The sequence below is a fragment of the Cervus elaphus genome, chromosome 10, assembly GCF_910594005.1.
Source record: "Cervus elaphus chromosome 10, mCerEla1.1, whole genome shotgun sequence".
Lineage (NCBI taxonomy): Eukaryota > Metazoa > Chordata > Mammalia > Artiodactyla > Cervidae > Cervus > Cervus elaphus.
The window spans coordinates 39,143,031-39,169,755 of NC_057824.1; the positions used below are offsets into that span (position 1 = coordinate 39,143,031).

Below are 26,725 nucleotides of genomic sequence, written 5' to 3' on the forward strand. Positions count from 1 at the left end.
GCCAACGCATGGCCCAGTTAAACGGCAGGCCGTTTTTCAGTTTTAACTAGTGTTTGCTATGGAGCAATGCCAGCCAGTGCTGCTAGATCTTCTGAACATTCCCGGGGAGCTGGAAATCTGAGTTGAGCTAGTTTGTTTTGCAAATGTCAGTAGCTAACTTAATTTCTGAAACCACCATATCTGTGCGTGCTCAGTCGTGTCCAGCTCTTTGCGACCACTGGGCTCCTCTGTCCATGGGATTTTCCAGACAAGAATACTGGAGTGGGTTGCATTTCCTTCTCCAGGAGATCTTCCCGACCCAGGGATCAAATCTGAGTCTCCTGCATTGGCAGGCAGATTCTCTACTACTGTGCTACCTGGGAAGACCAAACCACCATACAGTTCAAACCAAATTCATCTTTGAGCCAGAGCTGGCTGTTCCCTGATTGCACCCTCTGGAGCCTGGAGGAAAGTGTCCACCTCGAGCTGGAAGAGGTCAGGGAAGGTATGAAGGGAGAGCACACCTGAGTTCTAGTGGGAAGAGAAGCCCTGAGCCAGGCAGAAAAGGGAAAGCATCTGCAGGTGGAGGGAGATGCTTGGGCGAAAAGAGGTGTGGAAAAGTATGACCTCCTAACTGCTCCCCCTGATCCCAGGCCCAGGCCTCTGGTTTGTCTCCAGTAGCCCCTGGGAGGTCTGATCATGACTATGGTTTCAAACCCTCAAGGTCAGTCAGTTCAGTTGCTCAGTAGTGTCCGACTCTTTGCGACCCCATGAACTGTAGCACATCAACCTTCCCTGTCCATCACCAATTCCTGGAGCTTGCTCAAACTCATGTCTATCGAGTCAGTGATGACATCCAACCATGTCATCCTCTGTCGTCCCCTTCTCCTCCTGCCTTTGATCTTTCCCAGCATCAGGGTCTTTTCCAAGGAGTCAGTTCTTTGCATCAGGTGGCCAAAGGATTCAGCATCAGTCCTCCCAATGCTCAAACTTCAAAGGCTTCCCTTGATCCATAGAATCCAGGTCAGACCTCTGAGTGTGACATCAGGGCCCCCTAATCCCTGTGTGTCAGGCCTGCCTCTCTCTCATTACCCGCCCCTTGCTCACGCCCCCCTCCAGAGTGCCAGCTGCTCTCAGAGCTCTCCACCCTTGTAGGTACAAATTTAGTCCCCGGCCCTCCTGTCTCACTCAACTCCAGATGCTGTCTATGCCTCATATTCCTGGAAGACCCAGGCATCGCTTTCTCCAGGGTGCTCACCTGACCCCCAACTCTCGTGCACTTCTGTACCACATGAACTAGTTCCACCACCCTTAGATCAGGATACACACCTGCCTCCCCCATCACTCCATGGGCCTCTTGGGAGCAGGGCCTGTTCTATTCCAAGTAGAAAAACATGGCTGTCTAATGAATGAATGAGTTCATTCCCCTAAGAGCCCGTAAGCAGTTGTCTCATCCTCCTTGAGATCCAGACGAGTGACCTAGAGCAGAAGAGGTTAGGATGCCTTCCCCAGGTCGTACTGCAGGTTAGAAGCCAACCAGGAGACCCCGTGCCCCATCCCTCCTTCCCGTCCTCTCCTCCCCTCCTGCACCCCTTCCTGCTGGTTCTCCACCCACCCCTCACCCAGCCACAGTGACGTGTGCTGTCACTTCAGTTGTGTCTGACTCTTTGTGACCCCATGGACTAGCCCCACCAGGCTCCTCTGTCTATGGGATTTTCCAGGCAAGAATACTGGAGTGGGTTGCCATTTCATCCTCCAGGCGATCTTTTCGATCCAGGGCTGGAACCCGCATCTCCCTTGAGCCATCCCTCCAGCTCCCAGATAAACATCTGCTAGGCTCTGGGGATCTAGATGCTAATGTGGCAGACAGTGTCCCAGCCAGCTCTGTTGACACACGACACCCCCTCAGTGAAGTAACAAAAAGTTTTCTCTGATTTATGGTTTTTTAAAAAAAACAAATGCCTAAAGTTTAAATTTGAGAAACAGTCCAAACCACTGGATAAGTGAGGAGGTTCCTGTGGGCATATCAGGCTCCCCTCCCCACCTCCTTGGCCAGCTTTGACCCAGGATGTGTAGGGGGCTGTCCTCCAGGCCCGGGATGGAGCCCCAGCCCCAAGTAGTGGGCTCCCAGCATCTCAGGCCGGGTCCTCCAGTCCACCCAGCCCTTCCTGGCAGGCGGTCATCAGCATCTTCTGGAATGAGTAATGAAACAGCACTGACTGCCCAAGCCAGGGCCCTGTAGCCTGGCCCTGTCATTGACCATACAGCTCAGGCCAAGAAAAGCGGATTTTTCTGTGCTGGATTACAAAGGAGATAAGCTTCATCTCTTTTGGCCGCAGCCTGCCTTTCTTCTTTAACCTGCACTCGGCCTTCCCTGTGTGCCGAGAATAGAAAAGAGGGCCAGGACGTCAGGGCCTTGTGGCGGGCGCTCCGGGGGGCGGCGGCTGCGGGGATCAGAGACTCCGGGTGTTCCGACACAGAGGAGCGCGTGCAGGACCGCAGGCCCCGGCAGGGCCACCACTTACATAACGCACACCCATCTGTTGCCAGCATTTTCCAGGGGCAAAAAGCGCAAACAAATGCAGCTGCAGGTTGGTTTGATTTAATATTCTCCAGAGAATGCTATTACTGTGTGTTTTAGAGGAGATAAAATGAGAGTTTATAGGAAATATAGCTCAACCCGGTAGACACGGCTTGTTAAGACGGGTGTTTTGTGTCTGGGAATCTGAGGAAGCAAAGTTCAATGTGAGGCACTAATCCAACCGAGGCTTATTTAGAGCATAAGAAAAGAAGGTGCTGGAAGAATGGGAGTCTCTTATTGGGAGATCTGCTGCCTGTTTAAATCCTCGGGCCAACTTGGATGGGCTCCTTCACCCTCGTTAGGTAATGCGGGGATTCGGAGCCGACCCGGAGGAGAGGACTTCCAGGCGGGGTAAGGACTCGGAAGCCAGCATCAGTTCACGCAGCCGCACAGGGCGGCCGGCAGATGTGGGTGTTCATCACGGCTGCCGTTTTAGCCAGCACAGCGCGCATCGGGCAGGCGTGAGGCCCCGAGTAGGGGCTCCATGAACATTTTTTTCTTAAATAATTTGATTGATTGATTGATTGATTGATTTTTGACTCTGCTGGGTCCTCGTTGCTGCGCAGGTTTTCTCTAGTTGCAGCGAGCGGGGGCTCCTCTCTAGTTGGGGTGCACGGGCTTCTCAGTGCAGTGGCTTCTCTTGATGCGGAGCACGGGCCCTGAGGCTCCTGGGTTTCAGTAGTTGTGGCTCCCGGGTTCTTAGAGCACAGGCTCAGTAGTTGTGGTGCTCGGGGCTTAGTTTCTCCACAGCATGTCAGATCTTCCTGGATCAGAGATCGAACCCATGTCTCCTGTATTGACATGTGGATTCTTTACCACTGAGCCACCAGGGAAGCCTGCTCCGTAAACATTTGATGCCTGATGATGAAATGCATCATCTCAATTAACCTCCTACCCATCCTACAAGTGGATGTTGTCAGGCCCCACCTTGTAGATGAAGAAGCTGGGACTTAGAATAAAGAGATCCCAGGGAGCAGATAGACTGGCATTTCTTTTGCCAGCTCTGCTTGGAAGTGGCTGCCTGGAGTGCTGTCTTGAGAAGGATCTGGAACCTTCCTCCTGGTGCATCCAGGATTGATTAGTGCATGTGATTGATCAGTGATGTTTGTCTTGGGCTCAGGAAGAGAATGTGATAATAGGTTTGTCACATTTTGTGATGCTTCCCGAGATTAAATGACTGGCCCCGCTAGTGAGGAGTAAGGGGCCGAGGTGGGACAGGAAGATGGGGTCTGTGGGTTTTCCTGTGGTTTTTCTCAGCACGGCTTCCCCTGCAGAGCAACATCTGCTAGGAGAAAAGAATCAATAGTCTCTCCTAGGATGTCATAACTCATCCAAAAAGTGGACTTTCAGCCGTTCCCCACAGTCCATCTGTTTTCTTTTATATTAATAACAAGCATATTAATCTGCTATGTGGTACCACCCTTGAGTAAAAACAGGCAAGTCATCACTATTTTTGCCAACAGCATCACTACACAGGTTCTCCCTCCAGCCTTGTCACATCAGCAAGTGAAGCAGGACCCAGTGGTATATGTTATATGTGGAAATGGTGCTAATGAAATAGCTTTTGAATGAATGAATGAGTGAGTGAATGTTAGATTTACCCAGTGGTATATTTTTGTGACTCGTCATGGTCAACCAGGCCAGTGCTGCCCAATAGAACTTTCTGCGATGATATTAACGTGTTCTCTCTGCCCTGTCCAGTGAGAACAATTCAAGTTCTCAGCCCCAGGTGGCCACTGAGACCTTGAATTGTGGCTCCTATAACTGACAGACCAACATTTTACAATATATTTCATTTTAATATTAATGTAATTGTCCACATGTGGCTGGTGACCATGTTTTGGACCACACAAGTCCTGGTGCTCAGGGAGCCATGTTGAACAAATAGACAAGGCCCTGTTCATACAGTCCTCTCCCTTCTCATGAGGAAGGGAACAAAAAACAAGGGCACAGATGACTAGTGTCATTTCCGGTAATGCTAAGTGTTCTGAAGATGATAACATCTGGCAACCGGAGAGGGACCAGGGGAGAATGAAGCAGGGCTGCCCTGGACAGGTGATCAAAGGCATCCCTGACCTGAATGTTGAGAAGGAGTAGCCGTGGGGACGTAAGTGGGAAGAGAATTCTTGGCGGGGGCATAGCAAGAATAAAGGCTCTGAGGCAGGAGCATCCCGTTTAGGCAGGGGCTGAGCTGGTGAACAAAGGAGAGTGTAAGGGGAGGTCCCAGCGGTGGGTGGGAACCAGGTCATGTGGACCTCACTGGTTTGAAGGCAGAATAGGGAGATGGTCAGAGCCAGCTCAGCTGGGGCAAACCCTGGCTCCTCCTCTTCCTAGCTGTGTGACCTTGGGAGTGTTACTCTGTGACCCTCTGACTCAGTTTCCTCATCTGTAAAATGGGGATGATTATTGTTCAGTTAATACATATGAAGTGCTCATAATGATTCCTGGCCTTTGTGAACTCTACAAAGATCAGCTCTTGGTATCATTATGGGAGGGTTTGGGGCAAAGGGTGACACAATCTGATTGAGGAATTTAAAAGGTCACTCTGGCTGCTTTTTGGAGAAGGGGTCTGAGGGAAGGGGGAGCCCCAAGAAGAGGCTCTTTGGGGTCTCCACAGTCTATCTTGGTGGCTTGGATGAGGGCCCCAGTGCTTCTGGAATGCACCATGGGTAGACTCAATTCATCCCAGGGCAATATGGTGGGGTAGGGATGGATTTTCAAATGAATGCAGGTGAAGAGATTAGTTCAATAATGACCTATGTACCCTTCTCCAGCTTCAATAGTTATCTACATTCTGCCATTTTTGTTTCATCTCTTCCCCTAACATTTAAAAAGAAATTGTAGGTATCATATCGTTTCACTTATAATTTTTTGCATGCATCTCTAACAGATAGGAAGTTTGTTTTTATATCATCCCGATGCTGCTATCATACCTGACAATCATTCATTATTATGCTTCAGTACCCAGTCCACATTCAAATATCCCTAATTGCCTAAATTTTAATAGTTAATTTGTTTGGCCACACCATGTGGCATGCAGGATCTTAGTTCCGTGACCAGGGATCAAACCCTCAGCCCCTGCAGTGGAAGAGTCTTAGTTGCTCAGGTGTGTCTGACCCTTTTCAACCTCAAGGACTATAGCCTGTCAGGTTCCTCTGTCCATGGTATTCTCCAGGGAAGAATACTGGAGTTGGTAGCCGTTCTCTTCTCTAGGGGATCTTCCTAACTCAGGTATCGAACCCAGATCTCCTGCATTGCAGGCGGATTCTTTACCATCTGAGCCACCAGGGCAGTAGAAGAGTGGAGTCTTAACCACTGGACACCAAGGAAGTCCCTGCAGTTGATTTGTTTGGGTCAGGATACAAACCAAGGCCAAACATGGCAATGGCTTTGAAGTCAAAGATGTGACCTTCATTTGGGCAACTAAGTCAATGTAGCCTGATGGCTCCACCACATGATAGAGTCTGGGAACCTCTGGCCTGAGGAGCACCCTCGGGCCTGGCGAGCATGTGTGGGTATGCGTACTAAGTCACTTCATCATGTCTGACTCTTTGCCACCCCATGGACTGTAACCCACCAGACTCCTCTGCCCATGGGATTCTTCAGGCAAGAATACGGGAGCGGGTTGCCATGCCCTTCTCCAGGGAATCTTCCTAACCCAGGGATTGAACCTGCATCTCTTAAGTCTCCTGCATTGGCAGGCGGGTTCTTTACCACTAGTGCCACCTGGGAAGCCCTTGGGTACCATGATGGCATCTTAGTAGGGTGGCTGGAAGGAAGGGCACTGACCCAGATGCACAAAAGCCTTCCTTAGGTGTTGACCTTGGCCTTGTTCTGGGCCACTGTCAGTTGCTAGAGGGTGTTGTCTGGTGGGTGGGCTGCAGCCTCTGAAGTCTGTGTGCAGAGTCCATGCTTGGGAAGGTAAGGCATGGTCACCTTGAGAGGTCCAGGAGGCTCAGGTTTGAAGCAAGCCCCCAGCCAGCAGAGGACAGAGAAGTGAGCAGAGAATTCCACCTTGAGAGAGGGGGCCCCACAAGGTGTTCAGGCTCCAACCAGAAGGTTGGAATTCAGAGGCAAATTGTACTCCCAGCAGGAATGAGAACACAGATCAGAACAAGGGTAGAAGCTGAGGCCTGTATCTCTGCACTGCATAGACCAGGGGACGAGCTGCTTCTGGGACCAGACAGATGTCTAAGCAGGGAGGGCTGCTCACCCATGTGCAGGGGCCAGCCTAGGACAGCAAGACAAATCCCAGACCCCCTAGAGGGTAGATGTCTCCTCTCCCCACTCCTGCCTGCCTTGGCCAAGACTGAGTTAGTAGCTGAATCTGTTGATTAAAATTCTCAGTCCCAACACTACTGTTGTCAGCCAGGATTCTTTTGGTAACAAAGGACAAGAAAACCCAATTAAATCCAGCTTAAGGACAAAAAAAGTGTTCTTTGGCCCATGTTACAGGAAAATATGAGTTGGCTGCCTTCGGGCATGGCAGGATCCAGGAGTTCACATGATGCCATCAGGAATCTCCTCCCTCTGTGTTGGCATCATTCTCGGGTTCCACGTGGTGGTCCCCATTGATGTCGCTCTTGATTTCAGCAGTCCTTGCAGAAAGCCCCAGGTCTAGGGCCCACTGGCCAGGCATGGGCTACGTCTTGGAGCGAGGCCCACATTATCCACATGAAGTAAGGTCAAGGGAAGGGTGGATTCCCAATGAAAAATTGGGGTGCTGGCCAAGAAGGGAAAAATCACCAGGGAAAGTAGAAAATGAGACCCAGACTAGGTCCTTTTCTTTTCCTCTAAGAACGTGGAAGTCACCTGCTGGTGAATGTATTCATCAGCTCCCAAATCTAAACCTACCCCAAGGCTTCATTTCTGAACTAAGCTTCTCTCCTGGCTGCCGGATGCTTTTCTTTGGCATTTCTGCCTGGCCACGTACCGAAGTCCTAGCTTTGGTACCCCAACCCCAGACCCCTCAGCCCCACTCCACGCTCTGCTTCCTTTTGCTGTCTGCAGCAGCACTTGACTCCCACCTTTGAATCCTCCACTCCCCTCTTGCCTCTCCCTGCCAGTCATCTCTAGATCCTACCGTTTCCACCGCCCGAACCTGCCTCCTTCCAAGTCCAGCTCCTGCTTCCCCTGCTGCCTGCTGTCTCCTCCATCTCCTGCTCAGCTCACTCATATGCTCAGTCCCTCTGACTCATCAGCAGAGCCATATCGATCGCCCCACACTCAGACGTTGTGCTGGGGCCAGGAATCAGACATGCTGTCTGCCCCCGTGAGCTCTTGTCCAGGCAGGTGGGCCCAGGGGGACCCCTGCAAACCACAGTTCAGTGGGGCCAGGACAGTGGTGGGGGATGAGCTAAGGGCCTCGCCGCTGCAGAACGCCTCAGGGGAGTGACCACAGTCCCTGGCCAGCAGGTGCTGCCCCGGACATGCTGGGAAGAGGCTGTGCCCCAGTGGACCGAAGGCAGCTCACAGACTGAAGCTGGCTCACACTGTGTTTTCAAAGTTCTTTGGGGTTTTGTGTGTGTGTGTGTGTGTGTGTGTGTGTGTGTGTTATTTATTTATTTAGATGCACTGAGTCTGAGTTTAGGCGCTCGGGCTTCTCTCCAGTTGTAGTGTGCAGGCTTAGTTGCCCTGCAGCATGTGGGATCTTAGTTCCCCAACCAGGGATTGAACCCACATACCCTGCATTGGAAGGCAGACTCTCAACCACAGGACCATCAGTGAAAGTGAAAGTCCCTCAGTCATATCTGATTCTTTGTGACCCCATGGACAGTCCACGGAATTCTCCAGGCCACAATACTGGAGTGGGTAGCCTTTCCCTTCTCCAGGAGATCTTCCCAACCTAGGAATCAAACTGGGGTCTCTTGCATTGCAGGTGGATTCTTTACCAACTGAGCTATCAGAGAAGCCCACAGGACCACCAGGGAAGTCCCCAAAGTTCTTTGAATCAATTCAGTTCAGTTCAGTTGCTCAGTCATCTCTGACTCTCTGCAACCCCATGGACTGCAGCATGTCAGGCTTCCCTGTCCATCACCAACTCCCAGCGCTTACTTGAAACTCATGTCCATCGAGTTGGTCATGCCATCCAACCAGCTCATCCTCTTGTCATCCCCTTCTCCTCCTGTTTTCAATCTTTCCCATTATCAGGGTCTTTTCCAATGAGTCAGTTCTTTGCATCAGGTGGTCAAAGGATTGGAGCTTCAGCTTCAGCATCAGTCCTTCCAATGGATCTTCAGGATTGATTTCCTTTAGGATTGACTGGTTTGATCTCCTTGCTGTCCAAGGGACTCTCAAGAGCCTTCTCCAACACCACAGCTCAAAAGCATCAATTCTTTGGTGCTCAGCCTTCTTTATGGTCCAACTCTCACATCTGTAGTTGACGACTGGAAAAACCATAGCTTTGACTGGATGGACCTTTGTTGGTAAAGTAATGTCTCTGCTTTTTTTTTTTTTTTACTAACATTTAAAAATTGGTGAGTTTCCATGAAAAATAGGGACTTTTAACTAGATGATCTGGTGGCATCAGGTCACATCCACTCCCGGGAGCTTTGGTGGAGCTGAGTCAGGATGCCGCAGCCGCCATCACTCTCACGTGTGTCCCTGACACAGTGGCCCCGTGGTCCTGACACCACACCACCTCTCCCACTTGCCATGCTTCTGTGGGCCCTGCACACATGTGCGTCCTCCACTCTCAGACCCCAAAACGGGCTCTCTGGTGCTTCCATCCTTACGGAGCTTCCATCCCCTCTGGTCCCCGGGGAACTGTTCTCTCCTCTGTGACTTTGCTCCTGCCCAGCCCAGCACCTGGAATGCGTAGCCAGTCTTATAACAAACCCTGTCTTTGGAAACCTCAAAGTTCTGCTTTAGTCTGTCTTCACCCTCCAGCCTCCTGCACACCCCTAGCCTGCCCCAGACCCCTGCCGGTGGTCTCAGCCGCCCCTTCTGGGCACCAGATTTCACGCTTCCCTAGGGTATCTGTCAGTTTCCTGAGCCTTCCATGTCCCAAACAAATAGGTGCCCCAGGCCACATCTATCCTGCAGGCATGTCCCATTTGGCCCTCACGATGTTGCACAGCTTGTGAAACATTTGACAACATTGAAAAGTTGGCTTCTGATGAACTGGCAGTATTACCTCTGTAGTGTCCGCCGGCTGGAGCCCAGTGACTCCTGAAGCCTCTAGACTTGTAGGTGGGCGTTCCCAGTTCCCGTCCCTCCCACATTGGCGGTACGGTAAGCATTTGAGTCTGTGACCCCTAATTATTCAGGCTTTTGTGAACTCCTCAAGGAGAGGAGCCCCGCTTTCATCTTTTATGTGTCATACAGGCCAGGATCCTGAAAGGCCCCCGTGTGGTACATGCTGGGTTGGATAAAATTGCAAGAATTGCCAGCTGGGGCCTAAGACCAGATCAAGGGGAATCTTTTTTTATTAATTAAAATATAGTTGATTTACAATATTGTGTTCATTTCAGGTGTACAGCGAAGTGATTCAGTTATATATTAACATATATGTGTGTGTGTGTGTGTGTATGTATGGGTATATATAGATGGGCTTCCCAAGTGGCACTAGTGGTAAAGAATCTGCCTGCCAATGCAGGAGACACAAGAGACACGGGTTTGGTTGCTGGCTCCGGAAGATCCCCTGGAGTAGGAAATGGCAATCCGCTCCAGTATTCTAGCCTGGAAATTTTCATGTACAGAGGAGCCTGGTGGGCTAGAGTCCATGGGTTTGCAAAGAGTCGGACACGACTGAGTGACTGAATACACACACATGTATATGGATATAAACATATGTGCGCATACACACACAGATAGATAGATAGATAGATAGATTCCTTTTCACATTCTTTCCCCTTAAAGGTTATTACAAAATATTGAGTATCGTTCCCCATAACCAACAGAAGGTCCTTGTTGGTTATCTATTTTATGTGAAAGTGAAAGGCATGTCTTGACTCTTTGGGACCCCCTGCGCTATACAGTCCATGGAATTCTCCAGGCCAGAATACTGGAGTGGGTAGCGTTTCCCTTCTCCAGGGGATCTTCCCAACCCAGGGATCGAACCCAGGTCTCCCACCTTGCAAGCGGATTCTTTTCCAGCTGAGCCACAGGGGAAGCCCAAAAATACTGGAGTGGGTAACCTATCACTTCTTCAGCAGATCTTCCCAACCCAGGAATCGAACCAGGGTCTCCTGCATTGCAGGCAGATTCTTTTACCAACTGAGCTATCAGGGAAGCCCTTGTATAGTAATATGTGTCTATTAATCCCAACTCAAGGAGTATCGACCTAAGTTAGCGGGAGTGATTCTAGGCCCCGCCCTGGAGTGAGTGGGGTTCTCCTGCCTGCTGCCGACCTGGACCAGGAACAGGGGGTCACTGCACCTGGCCTTAGGGGGCAGGGCTCTCTAGCCACCCTGAGCAACGAGTGTCAGCGGGCATAGAGGCCCAGGCAGTAGGTTGGGTACAAGACAGTGATGCCAGCTTCCAAGCGTGTATTATGTGTCAGGCAGCATTCAAAGGACTTTACATATATCAGCTCACTTATTCCCAACTGCGGTGAGATGGGTACTGTGGTGGTCAGCTCTATCCCACAGACGGAGAAACTGAGGCGCAGAACAACTTCCTGGTGGTCACATGACTCCCAGGCAGTCTGGTGCCCACTACCTGGCCCTGCCTTTCAATCCAGGGGCACTGTGGTCCCTGGTGAGCCAGGCCCTGCCTAGGGCAGCCATCCCTGCCCTGGTCCCGTCCTGCCAGATGGCCTAAATTTTTAAGAGAAGCCAAAAAGCACATTGTTATGTGAACGCTCTCAGTTTTTGGACAGCATCAGCTGGTTCTGAACATTTAACTCCTCTATGGGCCGAACCAGCCCAGGATCAGCACTGGGACTCCAGTTAGTGACCCCGTCTGTCACATCCCATCCCCGTCCTTCCTCATCTGTGATGTTGGGGGGTCAGTCATTGGCTCCCAGCCTGGCATGTAGTAGGTTATATGTAGCTTGTAAAATGTTACATGCCCCACCATCTTCATCAAGTCACTCCTTCCTCCCGAGGGACATACGAAAGGTCATTGAGGTCTCATCCCCAATAAAGCATTTGAGTTCAGGTGCTCCAAGAGGGAGCAGATTTAGTTCTCAGAGCCTGATCTTAAGGTAGATAGCAATAGGCCCTTGCCCCATCCTTGAAGGCCTCCATCTGGGCAAGGACAGGTGTGCACATGGGGCAACAAGGTAGTTGGCACGGGGGTCCCATGCACACTCAGCTCTGAGAGCCCAGAGGAGGACCCTCGACTCAACCTGAGGAGGTGGGCAGGGCAGATGGGGAGGGCCAGGGGCTTCCCAGAGGGGTCAGCTCCTGAGCCGGGTCCTGAAGCCTGCACGATGGCTCTCTGGGCGGCAGCAGCTCACTCCCCAGGGGCCCCCGTCCCCAGAAAGCCTCCCAATCAGCCCAGAGCCCCTCGGCCCCTCCTATTCGGGACCCAGCACTCCGGGACAAAGAGAGCAGTGAAGGATGGAAGTGCGTCTTCTCCCCGCGCATCAGGGCCAATGCGGGCGCCCAGCAGGAGGCAGAACAGCTAGGCTGGGGGGCTGCCCGGGCTGTGCACGGGTGGGGTCCAGCGGCACACAGCTAGTTTGACTCCAGTCGGTCACCCATACCAATGAAGGTTTTGCTTTAAATCTGCAGTTCCCAACCTTTTTGGCACCAGGGACCAGTCTCCTGGAAGACAATTTTTCCACGGACCGGGGGTCAGGGGGTGGGGGTAGGTTTCAGGATGATTCAAACACATTACATTTATTGTGCACTTTATTTCTATTATTATTAACATCAGCTCCACCTCAGATCATCAGACGTTAGATCCCAGAGGTTGGGGACCCTGGCAGTGCACCCTCCCTGGCCTCCAGCAGGTGGGCCCAGCCAATGCTCTGCTCCAAATGATTTCCTTCAGGCTTTGTTGCCTGTGCCCAGGGCCAGGTATTAGTCTCTAGGCAAAGTGTGTTGTGAGCACAAGAGCCCCCGCCTCTGCCCAGGTTGTTGTCATGATGAAACCGATCCGCCATCCATCTTCCCTGAGCAATTCGTGTGCTCATTGGAAGAGACATGTCATCCGACCCCAGGGCCAAGGAGGAACGTGGCCTTACTGAGTCAATTCAATCACTTAGATCAAAATGATATTAGTATTGTTGGGTTCAAATGCATTACAGTCCCAACATGATTGGTTCTGGGCAGCTGGAAAGAAGGATAAAGCCCTTTTTTGGACAAGGAACAGTGCTCCCCTCCACCACGTGCCAGCCACAGAGTTTCAGTGTCCTTTTGAAAATGCATTGTAAAAGGGGTTTGAGGCAGCGTCAACAAAGGGCATAGCAGTAACTCTAGTTAAACGAGGAAGAAAATATGAGCACCAAGGGAACAAGTACACACGCACACAAATGATTCTCAAGGGTAAGGTCATCCGCAAGATGGAATTTCACCTGGAATTCTTGGAAGCCGAGGCAAAGGAGGAAATAGGACTAGAGCCCTCTGGTCGGAAGGAGGAAGCTGGCTCGTTCTTTAGCAGCAAGAGAATTTTCCCCTGGATTTATTCCCAAAGGCACCCTTCATCCAGAGCTTCACTGAGGGGATGCTGACAAGTACAGACCTGCAAAATCTCAACCCCATCTTCCTCATGACTCAGAAGTGTATTTCAGATGGCTTCCGACCACATACTTGATCTGTGACGGTTGCATAGATATGTACGTAAATACATAGGAAACGTCTGCAAGGACAGGAGCGTGGGCATGCCCCCCACCCCTGCCAGCACCCACGTCGATTGCCTCTGGGGAGAGAGGAGGAGTCAGGATGGAAGTGTGAGACACTTGGTCCATGAGGACTAATTGAAAAGTAGAAGTAGGAGCTCAGAGTGCACCCAAAGCAGGTGATTCTGCCAGTGACCAGGCAGGCACAGCTGAGACTGAAGCCTTCTCCAGATCTGGCTTGGCCCAGAGAGAGATGGCAGTAGGAGATCGGGGTGCCAGCAAGAGGGGCTCTCTGTGCACCAGCTGTGTGACCTCAGGGAAGGCTAAGCCTCAGTTTCTTCATCTGTCAGATGGGCCCTAATGCCCACCCTGGGGAGTTGTTTGAAGGACAGCATGGGACAATGCATGTGGCCTTTCATGTTTCACACTTAGCATCCCCAGATGCTGTTCCCCACCCAGGATCCCACCCTGGTGTTGCTTGGGTCAGATCCACCTACAGATATGGCTTGTTTGGTCTGGAGAGTGTTGGAACTTTGGCAGATTTAAGCACCATCAGGCAGGGGGCATGAACCTCTCAGTTCCCCAGGACCCCCACCCCTCCCTCTGGCTTCAAACCTTCTTCTCACTCCTACCAGTCCAGTCCTGTGAGCACTGGCGGTCACACCCTGCCTCAGCCTGCTCCCCCCTCTCTATCCCTACTCAGCCAGGCTTCTTCTTATTTTATTTATTTATTTGGCTGCCTTGGGTCTTAGCTGTGACATGCAGGATCTTCACTGCCTCCCGTGGAATCTTTCATCATGGCCCACAATCTCCCTAGTTGCGGCCCTGGGGCTCAGTAGTTGCAGCACACAGGCTTAGTTTTGGCATGCAAGAGCTTAGCTCCCCTACCAGGGATTGAACCCACGTCCCCTGCATTGCAAGGCAGATGCCTAACCCTTGGACCACCAAGGAAGTCCCTCGGCCAGGCTTATTGGAGAGAGCTGAGATCAGGGGGGGCTCTAGACGGTTCGTGGATGGTCAGTGAGCCCATTGTGGAGACCAGGCGTCTCCCAACGGGATCCAGGATACCCACCTCGTGACTATGGGACTGAAAAGCGTGCTCCCCACCGTGCCTCCCTCCCACCTCTTTCAGTGAGAGTGTGTCTGCCTCTCCAGATGTTTCCACGGCGGTAATTTTGCGGAACTAGTCACTGGAAGCTGCCCAGGCTGTCCTTTTCCAATAGCTATTTCCTGATTAATTCACAGCACGTGCTTGCTCTGCGCCTCCACTAAACAGAGAACACATCCATATAAACATGTAAAAGGGTGCTCTGAGAATCGACTTTTCTGACAGGCAGCAAATAGCAGCCTGCCATCCCGCAATTGGACGATTGAAGCCGGGTTCCTGTCGTCTAACACGGGCTTGACGGTTCTCATCCCAAATTGCCCCGGAAACCTTCGGGGCAATAGCTCAGTGAGCTAGGAATTTAGTTAGAGCTTCCCCACCTGGCTTTCAGGAAGGCAAAAGGGGGGATATGAGTCTACATGGACACATCTGGGAGTCTCCGACCTCGTATCCCAAGAGTAGATCAGGAGCCAGAGCAAGGCAGAACACGGTCTGGGGTTGAAACCAACAGGCTGCCGTTTTTCTGATCAGGTTTGTTCTCTGAGGATTGTTAGAGAGCAGTGCTACCCGGGGAGAAAAGTGGTTGTGTTGATTCATTTGTAATTCCAAAAAGATCGCTGAGCAAAAACTGTATGCCAGGTACTTGCTGGGCCCTTGGATGAGATTGGGAGCGCCTCTGCTGTCTCAGAGCTTGTTTATTTATTTTTTAATTGTGGCTGTGGTGGGTCTTCATTGCAGCAGGGGATTTTCTCCAGTTGTGGCAAGCAGGGGCTCCTCTCTAGTTGCAGTGGTTTTTGTCATTGTGGACAGTGGGCTCTAGGGTGCGTGGGCTTCAGTAGTTGCGGCTCTCAGGCTCTAAAGCACAGACTCAGTAGTTGTGGCCTACGGGCTTAGTTGCTCCATGATATATGGGGTCTTCCTGGGTCAGGGATTAAACCGGGTCTCCTGCATTGGCAGGCAGATTCTTTACCACTGAGCCTCCAGGGAAGCTGCTGGAGTTTAAGTTTGAGTGGGGGGGGGGGGGTGGGGGGCGGCACGCTCAGTCATGGCCAACTCTTTGCAACCCCATGGACTGTTTCCCACCAGGCTCCTCTGTCCATGGGATTTCCCAGGCAAGAATACTGGGGTGGGTTGCCATTTCCTCCTGCAAGGATCTTCCTGACCGAGGGATCGAACCTGGGTCTCCAGGCTTGCGGGCAGGTTTTTTACCACTTGAGCCATCAGGGCAGCCCTAACTTTGAGTGAGGGAGACAATAAATAAATTAGAAAGCTAATGAACAAGACCATGTCAGAGAAAGGAAGAAAATAAAAGAGGACCATGGGCTAGAAAGGGGATTGGATGGGTCAAGGACTGCTTTAGGGAGAGCAGCAACATCTCTTTGAAGACAAGGAGGAGCCAGCCTTGCGGGTTTCTGGGGCAGAGTGTGCCAGGCAGCGGCCCAGGTCCCGAGGTGGCCTTGAGCGCCACAGAATCACAGAGCAGCAATTGCAGTGGTGTGTTGGGAGCGGGAAAGGAAGGGGAGAGAGAGGTCATCACGGGACCAGATCACACAGGCTATGTTGACTCCTGAAGGGAGCTGGCATTTATTCTCAGAGTGATAGGAAATTATGGGGTGGTTTTAAGCAGCGGCTGCTGATTTGTTTTTGTCGTTGCTGTTTTGTTTTTTTCCGGACACACCACGCAGCGTGTGGAATCCTAGATCCCTGACCAGGAATTGAACCCAGACCCCCTGCAGTGGGAGTGCAGAGTCCTAACCACTGGACCACTAGGGAATCCCCTATCGATTTAAGTTGCTTTTTAAGAAAGACTGGCTGCTGAAAGTGAAATGTGTGTGCTGGGGTGGGTTGGGGGTGGGTGCATGACAATGCAGAGGGGAAACGCAGAGACCACTTAGGAGGCTACAGTTTTTGTCTCTGGGAGAGTTGGTGGTGGCCCAGGCTAGGAAGACAGCCATTCAGGAAGAAGAGGTCAGATTAGGGAGGGGTTTGGGAGGTGGAGCCACGGGGGACTCTGACAGATTGGACATGTGTGTGAAAGAGCAAGAGGGCTCAAGGACTCCTAGGTTTGGGGCAGCTGGTTGAATGAAGGAATCATTTTTAAGATGGATGAAGATGAGGTTTGGGAAAAGTGAACTGATCATTCTGTTTGGGGCACGTTAAGGTTGAGATGCTTGTTAGATATGCAAGAGGAGGAGTCACGTGGTCACCAGGGCTGAATGGAGAGGCCAGGATTGGAGATGAGAACCGTCAGGAGTCCAGTGTCCAAACAGCACTATTTACATTAGCCAAGACATGGAAGCAACCTAAATGTCCATTGACAGAGGACTGGATAAAGACAATGTGATACACACACACACACACAAAAACGGCAACCCACTCCAGTATTCTTGCCTGAAGAATTCCATGGACAGAGGGGCCCGACAGGCTACAGTCCATGGGGTTGTAGGAGTCTGACACAACTTAGCAAACTAAACCCACAGCACTGAGTGGTAGGGAATACTACTCAGCCATAAAAAAGAATGAAATAACGCTATTTGCAGCAATATGGATGGACTTAGAGATTATCATACTAAGTGAAGTAAAGCCTTTGTTGTGATTCACTCACTCAGTCGTGTCTGACTCTCTTTCGATGGGCTATAGCCCCAGGCTTCTCTGTCCTTGGGATTTTCTGGGCAAGAATACTGAGTGGATTACCATTTCCTCCTCCAAGGGGTCTTCCCAACCCAGGGATCAAACCCATGTCTCCACGTCTCCTGTAGTGCAGGCGGATTCCTTATTGCTGAGTCACTGGGGAAGCCTGAAGTAAAAGTCAAGAGAAAGACAAATATACAGTATCACTTACGTGGAATCTAAAAAGGGATACAAATGCACTCATTCACCAAACAGAAACAGACTCATGAACACAGAAAACAAACTTGTGGCTATCGAAGGGGAAAGGGAGTGGGAAAGGATGAATTAGGAGTTTTTGATTAACAGGTACAAACTACTATATATAAAAACAGATAAACAACAAGGATCTACTGTGTGGCACAGAGAACTATATTTAATATCTTACAGTAAAACACAATGCAAAAGAATCTGGAAAATATATATATATATGACTGAATCACTTTGTTGTACACCCGAAACTAATGCAATATTGTAAATCAACTCTACTCCAGTAAAATAAATAGTTGGGAGTCACCAACGCAAGGATGAAATTTAGGACCTTGGGCCTGAGTGGGACCACCTAGAGAGAGAACACGGGAAAGTCAGGAGGCTCGGGACCCACCAGCCAGTCAAGGAGCAGCAGGGAGCCTGGGCTGCTGTGAGAACAGGAAGCAGGGGGATAACCTGCCTGAGGACTGAGAACTTCCCAGTGTGTCTGGTCACCTGCTGGACCCTAAAACTGGTTGTCCAAACTATGGCACCCTTGAGAGTGAGAGGAGGGCCCCATGAGTGATAGACCAGGACAAGAAGCCATCGGAATCATCCAGACAACAAGGATGATTGTTATCATCCCAGTTACTGGCACCCTTGGCAGGGTGGGTTCATGTAGAGGAGAGGAGGCAAAGGCCAGCTGGAGGGAGCTGCAGCCTCCCAGAGTTTGCTCTGAAGGTGGATGGACAGACAGATTGTGGGGCACCCCAGAATGGACTGCTCCTCAGCAATAAGAAGGCATAAAACTCTTCATGTCAGCAACATGGATGTATCTCGGAGATATTACGCTGGGGCAAAGAAGCCAGGCCCCCAGGCCCCATAGAGTTCATAGTGCTGACTCCTTTTGTATAAATAGTCTAGAAAATGCAAGCTAATCTGTAGTGACAGAAGGCTAGTGGGTGGTTGCTTAGGGGTGGGGTGGGAGGGACTACCAAGGGGTATGAGGAAGCCTTCGGGTAATGATCATATGTTAAAACTTAACAAGTTTTGTATTTGTTGTTCAGTTGATCAGTTGTGTCTGACTCTCTGCAACCCCATGGACTGCAGCACTCCAGGCTTCCCTGTCCTTCACTATCTCCCGGATCTTGCCCAAACTCATGTGCATTGAGTCGATGAAGCCATCCAACCATCCCATCCTCTGTTGCCCGCCTCTCCTCCTGCCCTCCGTCTTTCCCGGCATCAGGGTCTTTTCCAGTGAGTCAGCTCTTCACATCAGGTGGCCAAAGTATTGGAGCTTCAGCTTCAGCATCAGTCCTTCCAATGAATATTCAGGGTTGGTTTCCTTTAGGATGGACTGGTTGGATCTCCTTGCTGTCTAAGTTGTATGCTTTACTATTTCTTTTTAATTGAAGTACAGTTAATTTACAGTGTTGTTTTAGTTTCAGGTGTAAAGCACAGTGATTCAGATATATATATAAAAGATTATATATGTTTATACCCTTTTTCAGATTCTTTTCACTTACAGGCTATTACAAAATATTGAATGTGGTCCTCTGTGCTTTAAGTGAATCCTTGTTGGTTATCTATTTTATATATAGTTGTGTGTATCTGCTAGTCTCAAGCTCCTAACTTATCCTTCCTTCGTTTCTTTCCCATTTGGTAAATGTAAGTTTGTTTTCTGTGTCTGTGGGTCTGTTTCTGTTTTGCAAATAAGTTCATGTGTGTCTTTTTTTTCGATTCCACGTGTAAGTGATATCATATGATACTTGTCTTTCTCTGTCTTACTTCACTTAGTATAATATTCTCTAGGTCCATCCATGTTGCTGCAAATGGCATGACTTCATTCTTTTTTATGACTAATATTCCATTATATATATATACTTCTAGCACATCTTCTTTATCCATTAAATTGTACACTTTAAATATGTCCAGTTTACTGTATGAGGTAGGTATTACATTCCTTGAGAAAGCTGTTTATTAAAACTGTTTTTGTGTAAAAAAGAATGACCCAATAGGGCAGTAGTAGAAGGTGTGATTCGATTTTAAGTGTGAAGTGTTGTTGCCCAATGTGGGGCACACGTGCTAGGAGGCGGGGAGAGAGAAGGCCAGGCAGGGACCCGCTTCTGAAGGTCACTTTGTGTTATGCTGAAAGTGAAAGTTGCTCAGTCGTGTCCGACTCTTTGCGACCCCATGGACTATACAGTCCATGGAATTCTCCAGGCCAGAATACTGGAGTGGGTAGCCTTTCCCTTCTCCAGGGGATCCTCCCAACCCAGGATCGAACCCAGGTCTCCCACACTGCAGGTGGGTTCTTGACCAGGGGTTCAGAGTTCATCTCACCTGCCTGGCATCCTTCAGCTTCCGTGTGCAAAGAAACCATCCAGACTATCCGTCACAAGTGCATCCTCTGTGGATCCCACACTGCATCCTCTGGGCTCCCCTCTGATTGCGGCCACAGTGAGTTGAGACAGTTCCTGGGCGTGCCAGCTGGGCACCACCTCCAGTGCCTCCAGGCTCTCAGCCTTGCTGCTTGGGTGCTTTTCCCAAAGCCACCCGAGGGCTCAGCCTGTGGACGTGGTGGGACATCAGTGCCCCCTGGGGCAGCCGTCAACCGCAGGGAAGGGGGTCAGTGGATAAACGTCCAACCCTCTACCTTTGGAGGGACATTTCTGAGATTCTTTCTGCAGGTCCCTCACAGTGTCCTAGCTGGAGGGGGCCCCAGTTGCCCACAGCAGTGACCAGCCCGAAAAGCTGTTTGCATTATCACCTGCCCTACCTGACTCTCCCTCAAAGAAGCACTTTTCCATAAGCTACCTGCACTCAAATCCTTGTCTCAGGCTCTGCTTTCAGAGCCCCCACCATATGGCCCCCCTGGGACCTAGGACATCTGCATTTTATGTGCCTGCCCAGCTTTTCTGACGCAGGAGGCCCAGGACCCATGCTTTAAGGAACTATAGGCGGCAAAAACACATGAAGGATTTCACAAAGGGACGTGATGGAGCCAGATCTGCTCTTGTAAGAAATTAACTCTGGTGGCAATGTGAAGCTGAGGATGAAGGAGCAAGAGACAGGAAGCAGGCAGACCAATTAGCAGGCTGTTACCCGTGTCCCAGCAGGAGGTAATGATGACGAAGATGGCGACCGAGGCGCCTCTTTGTGAAAGGCCTTTGATTTATAGCATACGGAACCCTTTACGCAACAATGAGACAGAGCCTGATTTAACAGCCCCAGTGCTGTGGTCTCAGAAAGCTCACGTTTTTAGCATCCCACATTTCTCTTTTTCATCTGCTACTTTTTTTGTGGGGGAGGGTTGCTCTGGGTTTTCACTGATGCACAGTGGACTTTCTCTAGTTGTGGCAAGAGGGCGTGACTCTCTAGTTGTGGTGCATGGGCTTCTCATTGCAGTGGCTTCCCTTGATGCAGAGCACAGGCTCCAGGCAGGCAGGCTTCAGTCGTTGTCCACATGGACTTAGTTGCCCCACCATATCTGGAATCTTCCCAGATCGGGGATCAAACCCATGACCCCGGCCCTGGCAGGCAGCTTCTTAAACAGTGGACCACCAGGGAAGTCCCTTATCAGCTGCTTTCAAAACTTGATACACCGGTGCAATGCCGCGCACCTTCATTTTGTGAAATTTTGTATTTTTAGGACTTTGACATCGGGGCTAAGAACGTGAAGCTTTATGTCAACAAAAAACTCATCTTTGATGGCAAGTTAGACAAAGGGGGTGGCGAGGCCCCGCACAGCATCCTGGTGGGGCTGCAAGATGAGAGGATGGAAAAGAGCGATGCTGCCCTCTCGGAAGAAAGCAGAGGTGTCCGCAAGACGCCCGGCACCGAGGGAGACGAGGAGCTCTGCACCAGTCACTCGCAGCCAGCTGGAGCAGCAGAGGATGCGAAGGTTTCTTCACAAGGAAATTTATTTGGTGGAAGGATGAGTTCTCCTGATGGTGTGAAAGACAGTTTGTCCCGGTCAGAGGAGGAGCTCAGCGTTTCAGCCGCCCCGTCCTCGGCGGGTGGCGAGCCCAGTGGTCCTTCCCACTCGCCCCCTGTGGAGTGCCCTCCTCCTCCTGACCAGGAGCTTTCGCTGCTCCGACAGCTGGGAAACCTCACAGGCAGAAAAGTCTCTGAGCCGCCAGGGAAGACCCCATCCTGGTTACAACCTTCTCCCGCGGGGAAAGGCAGGAAGCCGGGAGGCCCGAAGTTGAAACCCCTCTGGCTGAGTCCAGAGAAGCCGCTGGACGGGAGAGACGGGCTTCCATCAGACGACGTCATCGGTGAGGGGCCTGGAGTGTCCGAGGCCAGGGATAAAGGCCCCCGACGTGAGCAAGGGCGGCTGAGCAGCTGGAATGTCATCGCCGGTGAGAGAGCTCAGAGGACGACCCCCAAAGTCCACGGTGATGACTTTGACATCTTTAACCAGCCCCCCCACAGGGAGCAGCCTGCTAGTGGGAGGAGGGGACTGAGGAGGGACGCCCTCAGCCTCAGTCAGGGTGACGGCCAGCCAGCCAGCAGAGGTAAGTTCCAGAATCCATCTGACTCACTGGGTCTATCTCAGTGGAGCCAGGGCTGCTAACTAGCATGAAGCTGTATTGCTCCCTGGACCTCAGTTTCCCCACCTGCAAAACAAGAAGGTTCTTCTCAACCAAGGGTCCCAGATTCCCTGTCTCAGGGGCCACAGGGGTAGTAGCAGTGAGCGAAGTGGGCAAGGCACACTTTGCCTGTGAAACCCACAGGCATATTTGTCACTGGCTCCAAGATACGTTCCTTTGTCCATTTTTCTTGCCGACCATGGCTTTTCCAATCTAGTCTGTTATCTAACCTCTGATAGAGACTTTTGGTCTCTAATTACTTCACTTTATTCTTAACTGTACTGTTACGAGAATAATGCAAGTGTGATGATAAGTAGCAACTGATTCTTGCCTGGGAGTTGGAAGTACTATAGGGAATGGTGAGGACTGTGGCAAACTGGAGAGCACAGACCCATCTAAAAGGGGCTTTTTGGCATTCAGAAATACAAGCCCAGGGCTTCCTTGGTGGTCCAGTGGTTGAGAATCTGCCTTGCCATGCAAGGGACATGGGTTTGATTCCTAGTCAGGGAACTAAGATCCCACATGACACAGAGCAAGTAAGCCCATGCGCTGCAACAAAAGATCCCACATAATGCAACTAAGACTGAAGGCAGCCAAATAAATAAATATTAAAAAAAAAAAAAAAGAATACAAGGCCCTTGGGCCAGATCTCCCTTTTCCTTTTATCAAGAGAAATCAAAATTGTAGAATATTCTTATTTTTCAACATTGGCCACTGATGGAGATTATTTTTAAACCCTGTGTGGGTCAAAAAAAAAAAAAAATACACATCTGCTAGCAGGATTCACCTGCTTTGTGAACTTTGCAGTAGATTATCTCTAAGAGATCTGAAAGGAGATGCCAGTGTCTGGATTTCTGAATATTTGCACTCAGATTTGGCTACCAGGACAGAATGTAGCAGAACAACATGAGTCAAACCACTTGAATTCAGACTCTGCTACTAGTAGACCTGAGACTTCTAGCCTGGGTCCTGGAGAGCTGGACACTTCCACTTTCTGAGCCTCAGCATCTTCATCTGTGAAATGGGGATGAACTCCCACAACTGCCCCCTTCCCAAAGTGTTATAAGAAATGAATGAGATAATAGCTTCAAAATAGTGACCAGAGCCTGGCATGTGGAATGTGCTCCAGAAGTGGGCGCCATTATTTCAACACTAGCTTCTATGTCTTTTATTGTCCACAAAGCTCCTGGGCCTACCAAGGCAGGGCTCACCTCGAGATCCTCTGGGTTTATCCCCACCCTGTACCACACAGAAGCACAAGCCCTGAAATCAAACATTTATCTTGATTCCCCACTGCCAACCCAAACTGTGGGCAAGTTCTGAAATCCCTCGGAGCCTCCATTTCCTCATTTGGAAGGAGGCAGATAATACCCAACTCATGGTGGGCTACAAGCTGGGAGGCTCAAATGAGATCATACACGGGCAGCATTTGGCACTGAGTCTGGCACATAAGAACACCCAACAGATGTTCGCTGCTGCTGTTTATTACTATTGTTGTCAGCAGCAGCAGCAGCATCCCCACTCTGTGATGCAGTGGCAGCATCATGGGATGATGGTATAGCTATATGCAAAGCCCATGTATATATTTTTAGTGAATTACATTAGCACCTGCACTATTCTTGTCTAGTGGACAGACTCCAAAGGTCTGGATTTTGCCAGAGTTACACTTAGAAATGTGGAGAGTTTGTGGTCTCTTTCAGACCCTCGATGTCACTTAGGGCAGAGCAAGTCCCCGCAGACTCTTGAGTGCCTTTCCATGGTGAGAGGTGGCTCCCTTCTCCCAGGCAGAGCTTCTGTTTCTGACTCCTCAGCCTTACAGATTGTGCTGCCCACCCCGCCAAGACTTCACCCTGAGACTGTGTATCAGGGAGGAGGGCAGAGTGGAAGAAAAGGACCAAGAAGCTCTTTGGGGACAGGGGCCGGTCTTATTTGTGTTGGGATCCCCAGGACCTCGGGCTTCCTAGGTAGCACTAATGGTAAAGAACGCACCTGCCAAGGCAGGAGGCATAATGAGACACGGGTTCAATCCCTGGGTCGAGAAGATCCCCTGGAGGAGAGCATGGCAATCCACTCTGGTATTCTTGCCTGGAGAATCGCATGGACAGAGGAGCTTGGTGGGCTGTACTCCAGGGTGTCACAAAGAGTTGGACACGACTGAAACGACTTAGCACACACACACACCCCAGGCCCCAGGTGCCTGACTCATGGTGGGTCTCCTGCAGTGTGTGGGAAGAATGATGAAAAGAAAGAATTGCAATGGCTGGATGCATGGCATGTTTGCAGTAAACCAGGCTGTCATCTGGGCATGTTACTCAAACAGGCTCATTTAATTCTCCTACCAGCCCCATTTTACAGATAAAGAAAATGTGGGGATTTCCCTGGTGGTCCAGTGGTTAAGAATCTACTCGCCAATGCAGAGGACATGGGTTCGATCCCTGCTCTGGGAAGATTCCACGTGTCGCAGGACAACTAAGCCTGTGCGCCAAAACTACTAGAGCCTGCGAGTCGCAACAAGAGAAGTCACTGCAGTGAGCAGCCTGTGCACTGCAATCAGAGAGTATCCCTCATTCACCGTTAACTAGAGAAAGCCCATGCACAGCAGTGAAGACGCAGTGCAGCCAAAAATAAATTAATGAATTAAAAAAAGAAAATGTGAGGTAAGAAAGCAGGATAAGATGGAAGGTTCAAAATGGTGGCATAAGAAGATCCCACTCACTTCCTCCCACGGACGCAACGAAACTACAATTGCATGTGAAATATTCCCCTCTGAAAAGGACCTGAAAGCTGGATGAACAAAGTCTCCACAGGAAAGGGTAAAAGGACAACATCAAGGTGGGTATGGGAGGCAGAGAGATGATCTCATTAAGGAAGAAAGCCACACCCCAACCATGACAGTCTACAGATGGGAGGATTACACAGGTACCGTTACTATCTCTGGGGATTAAGGAATTTGAGCATTAGGCACCCCAATTCTTGGATCCTGCACATGAGAGATGAGCCCCCACAACATCTGGCTTTGAAAACCAATGAAGGATACACCCCAAACTGTAGAACTGCAGAGAATGGAAAGCTAGCTTTTAAAGGGCTCACTCACATATTCACTCAACCTGAAAACCAGCACAAAAATGCTGGGTTAAAAAGTGCATGGACCATAGGTGAATGGGACCCAAGTACTAATCTCAAAGCATCTGCTGGAACAATTTTGGATGCTCCCTGGGAACTGAGAAACTGGAGGGAGCCATTTTTGCAATTTCAGGCTACTTTGCTGATCCCAGTGCCTGTGGGTGTCATTTTGGAATTCTCCCTCTGGTCTGAGCACCAGCTGGCACACCCCACTTAGAACCCTACCCACCCCTGCACCTCAGCCAGACCTCACAGCTGAATAGGTGGTAAACCCTGCCCACTAGAACCCAGCAGCCATCCGGGTCAGCATTGCTGTCTTTTCAGGGGTTAGCCCTGCCCCCAATACATAGCAGCACCCATGACCCCGCCATAGCAAGAGCATGCCTGCAACCCATAAGGGGACATGCCTTGAGCACCTGGCTCTGGTTGCCAGGCAGAATTGCATTTCTGAACCCTGAAGGATATCGCTTACATAAGGCCACTCCTTCAAGACCAAGAGAGCTGATTTACTTAACATATAGAAACAAACACTGAGAATTAGGCAAAATGAGGAAACAGGAATATATTCCTATCGAAAGAACAAGACAAAACTACCAAAAAAGAACTAAACAAAACAAAGATAATAATCTACCTGGTAAAAAGTTCAAAAAAATGGTCAGACGATGCTCATAGAAATTGGAAGAATAGATAAACCCAGTGAGAACTTCAACAAAGAGATAGAAAATTTAAGAAATTATCAAACAGAAAGTATAACTGAACCGAGAAATACACTTGAGGGGTTCAATAGCATATTGGATGAGATAGAAGAACAAATCAGCAGGCTGGAAGACAAAGCAATAGAACTCACCCAGGCACAGAGCAGCATAAGAAAAAAAGAATATTAAAAAATAAAGATATTTTAAGGGCACTTTGGAACATCAAGAAGAATAACATTCATATCATAGGCTCCCAGAGGAAGAGAAAGGGCATGAAAAATTATTTGCAGGAAAAGTGGCTGGAAACTTCCCTGGGGAAGGAAACAGACATCCAGATCCAGGAAGCCCAGAGAACTCTGAATACGATGAACCCAAACAGACACATATCAGCCTGTGCCCCGCAACTACTGAGCCTGCACTCTAGTGCCCTTGAGCCACAACCACTGAGCCCATGTACCCTAGAGACTATGCCTGGCCACAAGAGACCTGCTGCAGGAGAAGTCCATACACTGCAACTGGAGAAAACCTGTGCACAGCAGCATAAATACATAGAATTTTAAAAAAGCAAGAAAGAAAGATGACATACCAAAATCTGTGCGACATAGCAAAAGTGGTTCCAGGAGGGAAGTTCATGGCACTACAAGTTTGCCTCAAGAAATAAGAAAAATCCCCAGTAAACAACCTAATGTTGCACCTAAAGGAACTAGAAAAAGAAGAACAAATGAAGCCCAAAATTAGTAGATGAAGGAAATAATAAAGACCAGAGCAGAAATAAATGAAGTAGAGACTAAAATAAAACAGGAAAAAAATCAGTGAAAGTAAGAGCTGATTCTTTGAAAAGACAAATGAAGTTGGGAAGCCTTTAGCTAGACTAACCGAGAAAAAAAAAGAGAAAGAGCTCAAATAAATAAAATCAGAAATGAAAGAGAAGTTACAACTAATACCACAGAGATACAAAAGATCATAAGAGACTACTATGAACAATTGTACACATAAATTGGACAACCTAGAAGAAATGAACAAATTACTAGAAACAAACAATCTTCTTAGACTGAATCATGA

General features: G+C 49.8%; 1 protein-coding gene and 1 non-coding gene across 8 annotated transcripts in view; one reads left to right on the forward strand and one right to left on the reverse strand.

Annotated features, from left to right (window-relative positions):
• The window catches only part of LOC122701544 (katanin interacting protein), a 228,563-nt gene that overhangs the window by 160,198 nt on the left and 41,640 nt on the right, over window positions 1-26,725 (forward strand). For all 7 annotated transcript variants that reach the window (XM_043914569.1, XM_043914575.1, XM_043914573.1 and 4 more), the window contains one exon: window positions 20,903-21,770. In XM_043914569.1, the coding sequence (XP_043770504.1) occupies window positions 20,903-21,770 (868 nt within the window). The remainder of the gene's footprint in view (window positions 1-20,902; window positions 21,771-26,725) is intronic.
• Window positions 16,095-16,167, reverse strand: TRNAG-CCC. The gene has a single exon. It is a non-coding gene; the product is annotated as a tRNA-Gly (tRNA).